At 42.0% G+C, this 14,676-nt stretch overlaps 1 protein-coding gene across 3 annotated transcripts in view; it reads right to left on the bottom strand.

Moving 5' to 3' along the window:
* PDHX (pyruvate dehydrogenase complex component X) overlaps positions 1–13,104 on the bottom strand; it is a 99,250-nt gene extending 86,146 nt beyond the window's left edge. For all 3 annotated transcript variants that reach the window (XM_035116442.3, XM_035116419.3, XM_088668865.1), the window contains exons 1-3: positions 12,933–13,104; positions 9,061–9,144; positions 4,062–4,162 (exon numbers count right to left, since the gene is read on the bottom strand). In XM_035116442.3, coding sequence (XP_034972333.1) covers positions 4,062–4,162; positions 9,061–9,144; positions 12,933–13,074 — 327 coding nt within the window. In that variant the 5' untranslated portion in view covers positions 13,075–13,104. The remainder of the gene's footprint in view (positions 1–4,061; positions 4,163–9,060; positions 9,145–12,932) is intronic.
* Between the last annotated feature and the right edge of the window lie 1,572 nt (positions 13,105–14,676).

Here is a 14,676-nt window from a genome sequence, read left to right as displayed (position 1 = left end):
GACTACATCATGCACCTGAAGTTAGTTGCAGAAGCTGTAGTGAGATTGAGAGATTCTTGTGTGCCCAAACCTTGGTTAATGTAGAAAATGTGAGGCATTGTGGGATAAGCAAAATGTGGGAAATGTGGGAAAATGTGAGGCATTGTGGGATAAGCAAAACTGCAGCCTTCTGGGGAAAAGGGGCATCTGGTTCCTTAAGATGAATTATTTTGCACCTCCTGTGTCAGCTAACTTGCCTCCTGAATTCCAGAGCAGGAAGAGATGCTTATTTGATTTACACGGTAAAGTGGAACTGACACAGCTGTGTGATAAAATGTGGATTGGGTGTTGTAAAAGACCCAGGAGGTTATCAACGCTGGGCGGATTACAGACCCCAGATGTGTTAAAATGAAGCTTGGGAATGAAAAGGGAGCGTCTCCTCAAGCTTTTTGGAGACTAAGCAGGGGGCAGCTGCTCTGGTCTTTGACAGTTACAGGATGTATGCTCATCACCTTGCTATTGGTAACTTTGTAATTAAAATCCAAAGTTGATTGGCCCCTGATCAGAACCTCACACGTGACCATGGTATTCTCAAGGATAAAGGTTGGGGGAATCGAGATGTTAATTTGCTCTTAGCATTCAGCTTTTAAGCATGGCTTCTGATCCTTTGCTGTGTTCTTTTGTTATGGCTTTTCGCTCGCAGCCGGGAAACTTCTGTTGCTTTCTAGCTGCATTGTGAGTACGGTATGTTTTAGTTAGTTATACAGTACTTTGCAATGTTTTTAAATTATGTTTGTAACCTTTTGAGAACTGTGTAACCATTTTAGTTGTCCTTTCTTTTAATAAATATTTGAAAAGGACCTTCTGTCTTGCCTCTGAAGCTAAACCAGTACCTGACTGCTTGACACCTACCGGTTGAATTTCTGCCCAGAGAACCAGGAAGTGGTGGCAGTTTCTACCCTTTTGTTTTGTGCATTTTGGAAATTGGTGCTCCTCTTTCCCTTCTGTCCTAAGCAAAAATCTGCTCTTATTCCCTTATGGGGTACACAAGAGCCTTATTGGGTTCTCCATCGGTCGGAGAATATATAACAGAGGCCAACCAGAGAAGTTTGAGAAGCAAAGCCTGTATTTGCTGTTGCAACAGGGTCCTTCCCCTCACGCAGGAGAACAAGGAAGGAACCCAGAACAAAAGAGAACCTCCACTTTTATCAGTTTTCCCATCACCAAGATACGCCCCCAATACATCATTCCTACATCACAGCTATGTAATCAATACCTCACAAAAAAGGAGGGTTCAAGGTAGAAATCTGAGCACTTTTGACACCTCTCCTAGTCCTCCTATCACCCCTCCCAGGTGTGAATTCCTAAACACAAAGAGAAATTAACATTTTCATAAGAGTTGATCACTGTCTTTTGTTCAGAGGAGTCTTCCATTGTGAATGAGATACCATTGACAGGGAATTATGGCTCCCAAGTTGCTAGTCATGTGGAAATGTGTGCATATGCTGATCCTTAAGCCTTCCTTAAGGCAGGGTTGAGTCCAAGCGGGAGGGGTGCGGGTCTCTGGAGTGGAGCAGAGGCGAAGAAGGTGGTGTTGCGAGGGATTCTGGGTAACTGCAGCTGTCAGGTTCGGTCACCCCTCTCTGTTCATTAGTAATGGTGTTCTGCAACCCCCTCCCCCAAATATGATTTTATAACACTGCTTTCCCAGTTCTTGTCTTGGATTAGAAGAACTGGTTAAGAAGGGCAGAGAGTGGTATTCCACTACAGTAGCATAGACACAAAGCAAACTATTTCACGCTGCAATTCTAAGCATATGTATCCAATCAAACGTATCCCAAGTCTTCTACTAATTACAGTGAGACTTCTTCCCAATAGGATTGCACGGTCAGAAACATGCTGTACTGAGGTAAATGGCCCCAGAATATGCTTACTGACACTCATTGTCCCCAGTAACAGATAAGGTGACAAACTTGTATCTGGGCTATACCATTTCAAAATGAGGATGGCGATTCATATGGGTGAATGCTCAGAATTCTTAGTGTTCAGAATGACTGTAATTATAAGCTGTATTAATTAAGCCACAAAAAGAAAAGGAGGAAATAGAAAAGGGGAGGGAACAGATGCCAGGATGTTCCATACTTTCCCATTTAGGATTTGCTTTCTAAGTAGGTGATAGGGGGTACACAGGGGATTTTTTATGAATAGAAGTCCACATATTTGGTAATCACAAACAAACACTGTGCTGTTTGCATAAGAAGCAACTAAAAGAGCACATCTTATGTCATGCTTCAAGCAGGCATTTTCCTGCTTGGTTTCTTCCTTAACTAGCCTGGCTGCTATTTCATATCCTTTTCACACATTGGGCTATATTTGAAACTCATTTGCAAAACACGCTTAAGCACACTTTTTCAGCTCACTGTAAGTTCAGTATCAGGACCAGTGATGTGATATGAATTTACACAAGGGACTGCATATCATGGCACTGTCTTAATGGGATTTTAATGTGCAACATTAGTAGACCTTATAATAGTGTTTTAAATGCAGCCTCAGTGTAAGATATGCTGACAGAAGGGCTTCTGCATATGACTTTGCTTGGTTAAGACTGTTCTCCAATCTGCTACACCCCTTTTTCTCCCTCAATGTATTTACCAATAGTGGGAAAGAAGAATGGAAAAACAAGAAAACCCTTCATTTCAATGAACACATTTTCAACTCTTTCAATCTGTACCACATTATAGTAGCCCATCATACTGACAATACAAAAAGGTCTCCTCCTCATTACTAGCTGCAATGATGTGGTGTGAAAAAAAGAATTACTACGAGACACAGAGCAGCTTCTGTTAAAATAAAATTCTTCTGTCAAAAAGCATTACAAAAATCAAAGCATTTAAAAAACAAATGCTTGGCGGAATAGCAAATCAATCACATTCTGATGCCAACAGGCCTAACGAACACATTTGGATACAATTAAGTTATCCTCATAGGCATATTTCATGTACATGCATGTGAGTACACACATTGTGGGTTCAATTGATTTGTAAACCCATTTCAACAATAAGAGTATAAAAAGAGCCTGATGGATCAGTCAAACAGCCCATCTAGCTCAGCATACTGTTCTCACAATGGTCACACAGATGCTTTTGGGAAACCAACAAGTAGGATCAAAGCACAAGAGCATTCTTCCCCTCCTGTGGTTCCCAGAAGCTGGTATTCAGAAGCATACCGCCTCCAGCAGCGGAGGCAGACAACAGCCATTATGGCTAGAAGTCGCTGATAGCCTTATCCCCCATTAATTTGTCCAATCCTTTCCAAGATGGTGGCCACCACTCCCTCCTGTGGAAGCAAGTTCCACAGTTCAACTATGAGCTGCATGAAAGTGTACAGCTAAACCTTTTCATCATAGAAGAGTCCCCTTGACCATTTTAGTGACTCTCTTCTGAAGCTTTTCCAATATCCTTTTAGAGGGGAAGCGAACAAAATTGTACACAATATTCCATATGCAGTTGCACCACAGATATGTATAATGGCATTGTGATATTGACTGTTTTATTTTCAATTCCTTTCCTAACGATCGTTAGTGTGGAATTTGTCAATTTCGCAGCTGCTGCACACTGGATCAACATATTCATTAAGCTATCCACTACAATCCAAGGTCTTGTTTCCAGCTAGTCACTGCCAGTTTCGACCCCATGAGTGTATATGTGAAATTGAGATTTCTTGGCGCCAACATGCATCATTTGATGCTTGCTTGCACTGATGTCTCTCAGAGCCAGTCAGCTGATGGACCCAAAGAAACGTTGCCTTTACAAACCACTTGCAAATGAACTAAACCTCCTACAAACAGACTTAAAGGTGAGCCCCTTTCACGTTGTTGCTTGACACCGTAACAATGTCAGGTGATTGACAAGTGAGCGGCTCCGACCACGTATCAAAGTTAGCCTGTGATGTGGTGGGGAGGAGAAGGGAGGATATTGTCAGCAGTAATAGCCAATTCCACATCCCTGAAATAAAGGAAAGGCTTAACAAAGCTGAACTCGTATACCAAAGGCCGTAATATAGAATAAAAAAGTTATCCCTACCATTATTTTAGCCAATATGCCATCATCACTTGACTCCATGGTAACCACTGCTTTATCTGTTTCAATTTCACACAATGCATCTCCAACAGTCACTGTTTCTCCTGTAAAAATCAAAAGATAATTCAACATTATAAATCAATTCATTTCAGAGCACTGAGAAAAAACAGTATTTTAAAACCATATAGTGTGACACGTTTAGAAAGAAAGTCAAGACACAATAGTGAAAACTGATACTGGAAAAGAGAGGGACTACACTTAGCAACTTACAATAGCATTAAGAAATGATTCTAAAGTTCAAGGAATCTCAGTAATATAAAGTGAGAAATAAAGGCATTTGCAGAACCTTATTACCATTTTTAAATTAAAACCACCCTAAATCCCATCATCATATAATTTGGCATAATGGGATGGGGTGGAGGTTATAGCCTAAGTCATGTAGGGCACTAAATAGCAATAAGCCAAGTACAGTCACACCTTGGTTCTCAAACGCCTTCATACTCGTACGTTTCTGCTCCCAAACACCGAAAACCTGGAAGTAAGTTGTGAGGGAGAGCAGCTACAGACAGCCTCCTCCCATCCTAAGCACAAGCTCTTCTCCCAGCGCCAGTGGGAGCGGGGAGGGGGATGTCTCAAGCGGGGAATCAGGAAGTAGAGGGCACAGCTCAGGTAGGGTAGGAGAGCCACTGCTCTGCTCAGGAGAGGAAGTGGGAAGCAGGGAAGGCGCGACCAGAAGACCGCTCCCGCCGACCCCGGAATTGCGCAAAAAGCGACGGGGGCGGAGATTCAATGTTCCCAGGCTTCTTTGTTGGAGGAAAACGCGGGAATCTCCATTCGGAGGTTCTGACCCAGACTGACAACATGTACATAGTACTGATTCTGCACTGTAAATAGTTTGCACTGAATAAAAGCATGAAAAGGCAACGTCGTGAGGAGTCTTTACTCTAGAGTAGCCGCGACCGCGCCTGTGACATAAGTGTTCCGGGTTTCAAACATTTTTTGGGAGCTGAACATCCAATGTGGCTTCAGCTTGAGTGCAGGGAGCTCCTACAGTCAATCGGAAGCCGTGCCTTGGTTTTTGAATGTTTCGGAAGTCGAGTGGACTTCCGGAACGGTTTCTGTTCAAGAACCAAGGTACGGCTGTATTCTCTTTGCCACTGCTAACTGGAGCTTTAGTCTTTACCAGCTCTACCATTTTGCTACCTCCAGGGAAAAAGTGTCAAGTTGGGGGCAGCAAACCTATATGGGAAATGGATGGCAGCAAGCTAGACAGTAACAACTGTTAAAGCAAGGACATGGTGAACTGGGGCAATTGGGGAAGAGATTAGGGTGGCAATGAGGGAAAGGCTGCACTGGAAAATCTAAATAAAAACATTAAAAAAAACCTGTAAGGGATATGAACCAATGACTGATTCAGAATCAGTCACAAGGGTTGCTCCCAAGCTAGGTCAATCCAGAGAGGGTTTTTTTATTTAAAAAAATCAATGGCACCATCTGAATCAGCAACAAAAATTGTAGATAAAGAAGAATCTAGTCCAGTCTTGATAAGCAATATATTCTTTAAATGATAAATTGTTTTGAGCTTCTAAGCAGAGATTTCAAACAAATGATATTTTAATTCATACTACCGTTTGCAGATAAGCAATGCTCTTTTGCCTTCTCCACCCTACCAAAAAGAGAAGAAAATTGGGAAGCAACTCTGCAAGCTCAGTTTCTTTCAACATGAGACAGTCCTTTTTAGAAATGCATTTTCATTTTTTAAATGAAATGGAATCGTTTCAAGCCAGTATTTTCTTCTCAATTCAAGAAGATCACTGTCTGCTGCCTTGTGATAGCAGACCTGTGAACTCAGACGCCTTTGTCTACTGAAAGACCTGCTGGATGGCTGCCATTAAAGCTGGATTACAGTGGGAAGCGGGAGAGGCTTCTGAATGTTTCTGGGGTCAAAGCCATCCAACACACACCTTCTCTTTAGAGCACTGAAGTAACAAAGGCTTGCTTATGTACCAACTCTGCATGCAGTACAGTTTTCATCAAAATGTGAAAAAAGGCTTTTAACAGTCTTGCCTAAAGGAAATGGAGTGACTTGCCTAAGCCTGAAATTGGATTTGTCTTTGCTTTCTTTATGAAACACTTAAAACATTGAGCAATTAGTGGCAATGTATAATAGCTGTGTCAATGAAATGACACACACGTCTTTTGTCTTTTCCTTCCTCCATTACATTCATGAAAAACAAGAGAGAGAATATTGAAAGAGTGTGATGTTTATAACTCAGGTGCCTTTGGTAACAGTAAGCAGCTGCCAAACGTAAACTTCTTTCAAAACTGTATTTGGTGTCTTCAAACATTTCACTTCAAGAAAAGGAATAATGGTCTAATTATCTGTCCAATAAAACACTTGTATAGAAATTATTGGATCTTTCCTCCCATTATTTGCTTTCCATGGGTTTACCTGTTAAATCCTGAAGAATTAGTAAGAATTCTCAAGATGCCTTATGTCAGAGATTTTGCCAGTATTGTAATACATTGGCCTCGTGAATGAATGTTATTGATTTGGAATGTCCTTTTGACATAGGGACACAGTATACATACCGTAGGTAAGAGATGTGGAACTATTTAGATGGATAGCAAGCATCTGCACGAGAGGTTTAAAACTATTTTATAAAGGAACAAACTCATAGTGCAGGTCTGTTCTAAACTACAACTACAACAGTGCTTAATTTTAGAGAGAAGAATAAGAAAATTCCATGTCCAGAACAGAAACTGGGGCCAAAAATGGGTCATTTTTAATGCTTTGGGCGATTCAAACTCCTGCGCTGCTTTATTTAAGATAGCAACAAAGGTAGGTAGCTACGTACTTTTATTTTTAAACAAACATATTAATGCAAATTTTCAGAGGCCCAGAGTTCAGACTATATTTAGGTCCCCCCACCCACTCAAATCCTCTTTAAAATATGTGATTAAACCGTACTGATTAAAAACCTTCCAAATGCCTTAATAAAGAGCAGCTATTTTAAGTGATAAGAATCTAGAAGAGCAGTGGTAATGAATGACCCAAAATATCATTTTATTAAGAAGTTAGTCTTAAAAATAAAAAACCCTTTCCTAATTTAGAGATGACACCTGCAAACTGATAGAATGTTTCAAAATTTCATTAACACTACAGATAGGCTGATTTATTAATAGCATATGCCTGAAATATTTTATAGGCTAGTAGGAGTCCAAATAATTCATGCTACAGAACTCTCAAAAGCCAAGTCAGATTTTATTTTTTCCTTCATTTAAGAGGTGCCTCTTCCTACCAACTGAGACCTAATCTACATATGGAGCACACCATGAAGGACTGAAGTAGTAAAGTCCTGTGGTGGAATGGACTAAACCAGGCATCCCCAAACTTCAGCCCTCCAGATGTTTTGGACTACAATTCCCATCTTCCCCGACCACTGGTCCTATTAGCTAGCGATCATGGGAGTTGTAGGCCAAAACATCTGGAGGGCCGCAGTTTGGGGATGCCTGGACTAAACCAACTCAGAATACACATGGGGGTGTGTGAAACACATTTTTACATAATTCTGTATCTAGAAAATGCCCTTCACGTTAAAAAAAAACCCCAACCTAGCAAAGCTGGCTGGACTACAACCTCTCCCCCTACTGTGTTAAATGTTCTATTTGCAGGGAATGTGGTATCTCAAGCTTCTGTCATCTGCCCTGCATGTGGGCTGGAGACCACATGCAAGTTGGTCAGTCCACCTTGCAAATTGCAAATGCCTTTGAACAAGTGAAACAAATATGTGCTGCTGAAGTCCAGAGCCTTAGGCCAGAAAATGCCTGAAGGGAAAGAAGTGCAAAATGTGCAGCAAATTTGGTGACTTCAGGCTTTCTGCGGCTTATGGCCTGCAGGCGAAGAAAGCTCCGTTTAGCTACAAATCAACATGTTTTAAAGTTATATCTATAGCTGTCAAGTTCTCCCTTTTTAAAAAAGGAAATTCCCTTTTGTTGAATAGGCTTCCTCGCAAGAAAAGGGAAAACTTGACAGCTATGGTTATATCAACCAATGCATACATTTTTGCCTTAGTATACATCAGAAGCACAAAACTGAATTAAATGAGTCTCTCTTTTGCACAATTTTATCATCTGAACTCGTATCACAACTGCAGCAGTCACTGGACAGGTTGCTGGAAACATTCCAGAGAGTTTATAAATCTTGCAAAAAAAAAATTAAAAAAAAATTCTTGTATTTTTATGTCGTGAACTGCCCTGAGATCTATTGATGAAAGGCAGTATACAAATTAAATAAATAAATGGTACAAACTACTCTGGTGTTTTCTGACTTAGCAGTATACAAATACATTAATAAATAAATAATGGTTTAGAAGTAGTGCAGAGTCACTGTAGTGTAGTGGTTAGTGTGAACTAGGACTGAAAAGACCTAGGCTCAAATCTCCACTTGGCCACAAAGCTCACACTAGGATACAGTTGTGGGGCAGGGGGAGGAGTTAACCATATATGCCACCCTAAGCTTCTGAGAGGAGAAGCAGGACCCCTGACCGTTAGGTCCAGTCACAAACGACTCTGGGGTTGCGGCGCTCATCTCGCTTTACTGGCTGAGGGACCCGGCGTACAGCTTCCAGGTCACGTGGCCAGCATGACAAAGCCGCTTCTGGCGAACCAGAGTAGCGCACGCAAATGCCGTTTACCTTCCCGCTGGAGAGGTGCCTATTTATCTACTTGCACTTTAGACGTGCTTCCGAACTGCTAGGTTGGCAGGAGCTGGGACCGAGCAATGGGAGCTTACCCCGTCACGGGGATTCGAACCGCCGACTTTCTGATCAGCAAGCCCTAGGCTCAGTTGTTTAGACCACAGCGCCACCCGCATCCCAGTGATTACACTGTGGTAATTATTTTTGATGGGATAAAGATGTGGCAAGTGACGAGGCTGAAGTGGAAAAAAATACACAGTTCTCAGTGCTCCAAAACGGCATTTAAGTTAACTCAGATTCACCTTCTTTTTTCAGCCATTTCACTATGTTTCCTTCTTCCATTGTAGGTGATAGCGCAGGCATGAGGATTTTAACTGCAGGGGTACCTTGGAAAGAAAGAAAAAAGGAATATCAAGTCTCTAGATAAGGATATGATTTCATTTTATCAGCGTGACAGGTGTAATAAATCCTAAGTAACCCTATGCACTTACTCCTTTGTAAATCCCACGGAACTCTATCAGAATTACTACAAAGCAGCCATACAGGAGGGGTCTGGCAGCTGCACCGTAATTCGTGTAGCCAGAATGTGAGCTGAATTATGCCCATGGTGAAGTTGTTGCGTAAAGTGTTTGCCACAAGCACAACTTGTAATTTGTACTACAACACTGCCACAGAGTTGAGTGGTGGCAATTTAAGTAAATTTAAGCTCAGCTCAGCTCAGTCTACATACAAATTTACCCACACCAGTTTTAGTGTAAATAACTGGATCTCAGTATATCGTTGATAATTCCTTACAGGGGCAACCAAAGAAATAAACTTGACGCAGTGTAAAAAAATACATGCCCAAGCATACCGGTAGTATTATTATTATTATAAATATTTTTTATTAAGTTTTACAAATAAAATTTCCATTAAAACGTATCATTCACCATTGCACATAGGATGCCCAAGCATAGTATTAAATTACCTATTCTTGTTTGCACGGTATCCTGTATCAAGTCCCCTTTCCCAAGCTTCTCAAGTGGGAATGAAAGGCATATATACAAAGCATAATGCCAAACAATATTACCAAGAAACTGAATTTTGTGATTACACACTTTTTTTGTATTATAAGAACTATCCCATGTATCATTCAAATCCTGACTTGAATCAATATTAACTTCATTTCAACAGGTTTTAGGTTAAATTTCTCATTTAACCTAGTCTGTCAAAGTCATTAGTACGTGATCACAAAGAACTATGCATTCCATAAGGTTTCTTGAGGCACTGGTATAATCTTGGGTAAGGTTCATATTGATTTCAGATTGGACTTGAGCAACTCATGGAAAAACTCAAATTATACCCATTTGTGAAAGGAAAGAAACCACAGTGACCTGCCTTTGAGTAATTTATCAGTCATTATTGGAGAAATTCTAAAATTGGATCATTATTCATTAAGCAAGAAAGGTGACTAAATAAGCTGTTGAAAAATCAGACTATAGTGTAAAATGTGGTCTCATTTTAAAATAATAATAATAATACAGTAATAAAGACATCAGGTATCAAATATATGATCACAGACCTCTATTACCAAGACAGCTGCTGACAGTTTTATCTACCAGATAAAGTACATATTTTCCCATTATTGTAACAGATAGGATTTTGTACATGGATGTTAGTGAATTTCCAGAGAACACCAAGGAACTCCACAAATATGATAATATTGTGAATGCTCGCTTTTTTTTCTTAGGTTTGGTTATGTGTATTGTTTTCTACATTGTTGTATTGATTGTTTTGTATTTATTTATTGATATTATGATTATTTCTAACAATCCCTGAATGTATTTTGATATAGTTAAAAATTATTGCTCTGTTGATATATGTGAGCCACTTTGGACTCAATTTTGTGGAAAAGTGGTACACAAATAAAAAAAATACATAAGCCATGAAACACAACAGTTTAGCGATCAGCTATAATATTGAAGCAAAATAATTTGAATACAGCCAGCCAAGCAACTCAACAAATCTCTCCTTCTTTGTTGTTAACATTACTATTCATTCATTCATTCATTCATTCAGGGCAAGCCCTACCATGGGATGGTAAAGCAGCTGGAGAAAAGGACAGAGAGTGAAAAAAGAGCTGTGAGTGACAGGGGGCTCTTCCCAACTGGTGGGCTGGGCTATGTCTGTGGGCTGGAGGTTCCTACTCCTGTGGTAAAACTAAGTTTAATGACTTAGCTAGAACCCAGGATATAGTGCTCCAGTATCTCTGGACACAATACAGGTCATGAATGCAAACTAAAAGTCATGTATAACGTAGAATATCTTTATTAATCATATTTCTATGGTCCCATTTCTCTAGAGAGCTCAGGAACATGCATTATATCTCACTTTATTTATTTCTACAATATTCATCAACATATCAATTGCAGGACAAGATGTTGAATCATTTTTCATTGTAGGGATCCATCCCTTATCCTTGTTTGTAACTATGAAGGACAGGCAATAAATCGTTAGATAAACAAACAGAAAGAAACTCACTGCTTTAGAAGTAATCCCATAATACACAAGCTTTGAACGGGGCGGAAATGTGTGGTCCCACAGCCTCTTCATGCAAGAAACACATGATGAGGGCTCCAGACTATAGTCTGTCTTTTAAAAAATAATTCATGAATGTATCATTTTACAAGAACACTTGAGTGAATGCCAAATATGAGTTGTCCGACAGTGGGATGGGTTCCCTTGGGAGATTGTGGACGCCCCTTCCTTTGAAGATTTTAAAGCAGTGGTTGGATTACCACCTGCCATGGATGCTTTAGTTGAGATTCCTGCATTGCAGGGGTTGGAATAAATGACCCTTGGGGTCCCTTCCAATTATATGATTCTATAAGTGTATAGTGTTGAGTTTTATCACTAAAAGCTAAGGTGCAAAGAGGAACAGCTTCAGATACATGGCTGAAGAGACTGCTACACATCAAGGATGAGATTTTTTCCAGCTGTTCTTCTTCTCCAAAACCTTGCAACAGGGATAAGCAACCTAGTCCCTTTAAAATATTTTAACACTACAAATCCCATCATCCCTGGCTACTGACCATGCTGAGTGGGTAGTTTATAGTGACTGGTGGGTAGTTTATAGTGAACAATATCTGGAGGGCCCCACCTTGGGTACTTGCACCATATTGGGTTACTCCTACCCCCGTGGTTTCCAACCTGGGGCACACGCCCCACAGAGGAGCATTTGATTTTTAAGGGGGGCAATTTGAGAATGAGTTATTAACAGTTAATGGCATTTTAGGCTTCCTCCCCATGAATAGAAGTTCATTTTTGAATAATAAGAATTATATGTCACAGGGGGATGGGCACCAGGATTTTAGAGATGCTTAGGTGGGGCATGGCCAAAAAAAGGTTGGGAACCACTGTCCTATCCCCTTTCCATTCTTAAGGACTGGGCTTTTTGCTTTTAGGCACAAGAAAATATGTCTGTTGGGTTTTTTATTTTATTTTTTACTTGTATGTAAATCTCTTTCTGTAAGGACACAGGTTTTGCTGTGGGTTAAACCACAAAGCCTAGGACTTGCTGATTAGAAGGCCGGTGGTTCAAATCCCCATGATGGAGTGAGCTCCCGTTGCTCGGTCCCAGCTCCTGCCAACCTAGCAGTTCGAAAACACGTCAAAGTGCAAGTAGATAAATGGGTAACGCTCCGGTTTAGTCATGTTGGCCACATGTACGCTGGCTCCCTCAGCCAGTAAAGCGAGATGAGCGCCACAACCCCAGAGTCGTTCGCGACTGGACCTAATGGTCAGGGGTCCCTTTACCTTTACCTTAAATCTCTTTCTAAGCGTGTGACGCTTAAAAACCCACTCCATCATACCGTTTGAATTCAGGATTTGAAAACCGGCTCGGGCACCAGCATAGAAACGAACTGTGACATAACATAAGCAGCTGCAGGTACATTCAAAGTCAGACCTACGTTGGTGAAAGGCCAGTAGGCATGCCGGGATGAATCCTAAAATCCATCCCTGAGCAAGGGCACCTGCGACCTTCCGACCACCAAAACAAGCAAGCCTCTTCCACCAGCGCCCCCAAAATCCATGTCCCTGCGATCTGATCCCCACAGGCAGCCAAATAACCCCGACCCTTAAGAGGCAGGTGACCAATGCGGGGCTTCGGTCTGTAATTTAACCCAACACTCACCCAGGCGCTCCCGGGTGAGGTGCAGGAACCTCCAGGCAGCCGTGGGAGGCCGGCAAGCGGGAGCCCCCAGCGCTACATGCCTGCCGAGCAGCAGCTTCGCGGCTCCACGGCCGCTGCAGCTCAGCCGCAAGGAGGCGGCCATCTTGTCCTCTTCTCACCACCCCTCCCCTCTGCCACCGGGGCTGTCCTCGCCGCTGCCTGAAAAGAAATACCCCCACTACGGCGCAGTGCCCTTGAAGCGCCTGAACAAAAATGCGTGCGCGAGGAATTCCTCCTCCTCCTTCGGAGTCGAGGCTCCATGGGCAGCGCGAGCGGGTGGATGCACGACGCGGCCGTGTTGATTCGCTACGGTCGAAGGGGAGGGAGGCTGCTGAGGTTTATCTCGCTCTGAAGGAAGCTAAATAAAAAAATTCCAAAGACCAACTAAGTTTTTATTTTGGTATGAGCTTTCGTGTGCATGCACACTTCTTCAGATACACTGAAGTATAATGTATAATAGTGTATAATTTCTGTGTATCTGAAGAAGTGTGCATGCACACGAAAGCTCATACCAAAATAAAAACTTAGTTGGTCTTTAAGGTGCTACTGAAGGAATTTTTAAATTTTGTTTCGACTCAGACCAACACGGCTACCTACCTGTAACTCTGAAAGCCGGAAAGCAGGCAGGCAAATAAAAAAAGGGACGCTTTCTGGAGATCGCGTTTCCACGCTAGGTCGATTTTTCTTTTCTTTTTCAGGCATTGAAATAAATGTGGCAAGCAGCCGTAGTCTAAATGCAAAAGCACGTTTCGAAATCGGCTCGTTGAAAATAAGCAAATGGTCTCCCTGGTTCACCCCATCTGACACCCATTCACTCCTCCTCAGCCTCTCGCCCAAAGAGGCTTCATCTCTGTGCCCATCAGATATTTATTACTTATATAGTGCCATCTTACAAAGAACAGGTGAGTTGATCAGTCCCGAGGCCTAGGCAATAAAATAGACCCGGGGAGACAATGGAAACGGAGACATGAGTTGTCCGTTCAGTTACCCACTCTATCTCAACAATCTTCTTAAAACATATACAGTATTAGGGATGCGAACTAAGGCAAGAGAAAGGATGCAGCAAACGCATTAGGAAATGCGTTGTGTATCTTGTTTAAATAAATTGAACTCAAAGCAGATTCAGATTTATTTCTTATCCGGACGGGTGGCTATTAGAGGGTAGTGATGGATTGGTACTTGTGCCTGCAAATGAGGGATAGCCATAGCGGGAGCCTTCGGGCGCTGATGGACTCCAACTCCCATCGTGCAAGACCATTGGCAGCGCTGGCTGGGGATGCTGGGAATTGGAGTCTAACAACACCTGCCAGGAGGTCCCAGGTTCCCCCTGCCTGCTGTGGACTTAAAAGATTCACCAGCTGCTCCCCAGTCATATCTAGCCTCGTGGGCGAATTCATAACAAAAATGTGAAAAAAAGGTATTATCACTCCCTACTAAGCGGCAAATTAGGCACGGAGACACGCATCCCCGCCTGCTAAATAGCGACATTTGGAGCTTTATGGCTGCGACCCTTTTCTTGGGAGTAAGCTACGTTGAACTTGGTCGGTTTCACGTTTGAGGAAATGTATGCATTCCACTTAATGAATCGCGTTTTTGTTGTTGTTGATCGCCGGGGTCGAGGTGATAAGATAAGGCTGCAGCAGGACATAAGGAATCACTGCCGCCGGCCTGGAGGGCAGCCGCCCCTTTTGCCAGCGGCTCAGCC

Source organism: Zootoca vivipara, chromosome 1 (genome assembly GCF_965207765.1).
Source record: "Zootoca vivipara chromosome 1, rZooViv2.hap1.1, whole genome shotgun sequence".
Classification (NCBI taxonomy): domain Eukaryota; kingdom Metazoa; phylum Chordata; class Lepidosauria; order Squamata; family Lacertidae; genus Zootoca; species Zootoca vivipara.
Note: the sequence above shows the minus strand (reverse complement) of the source record. Positions and strands in the feature narration are given on the sequence as shown.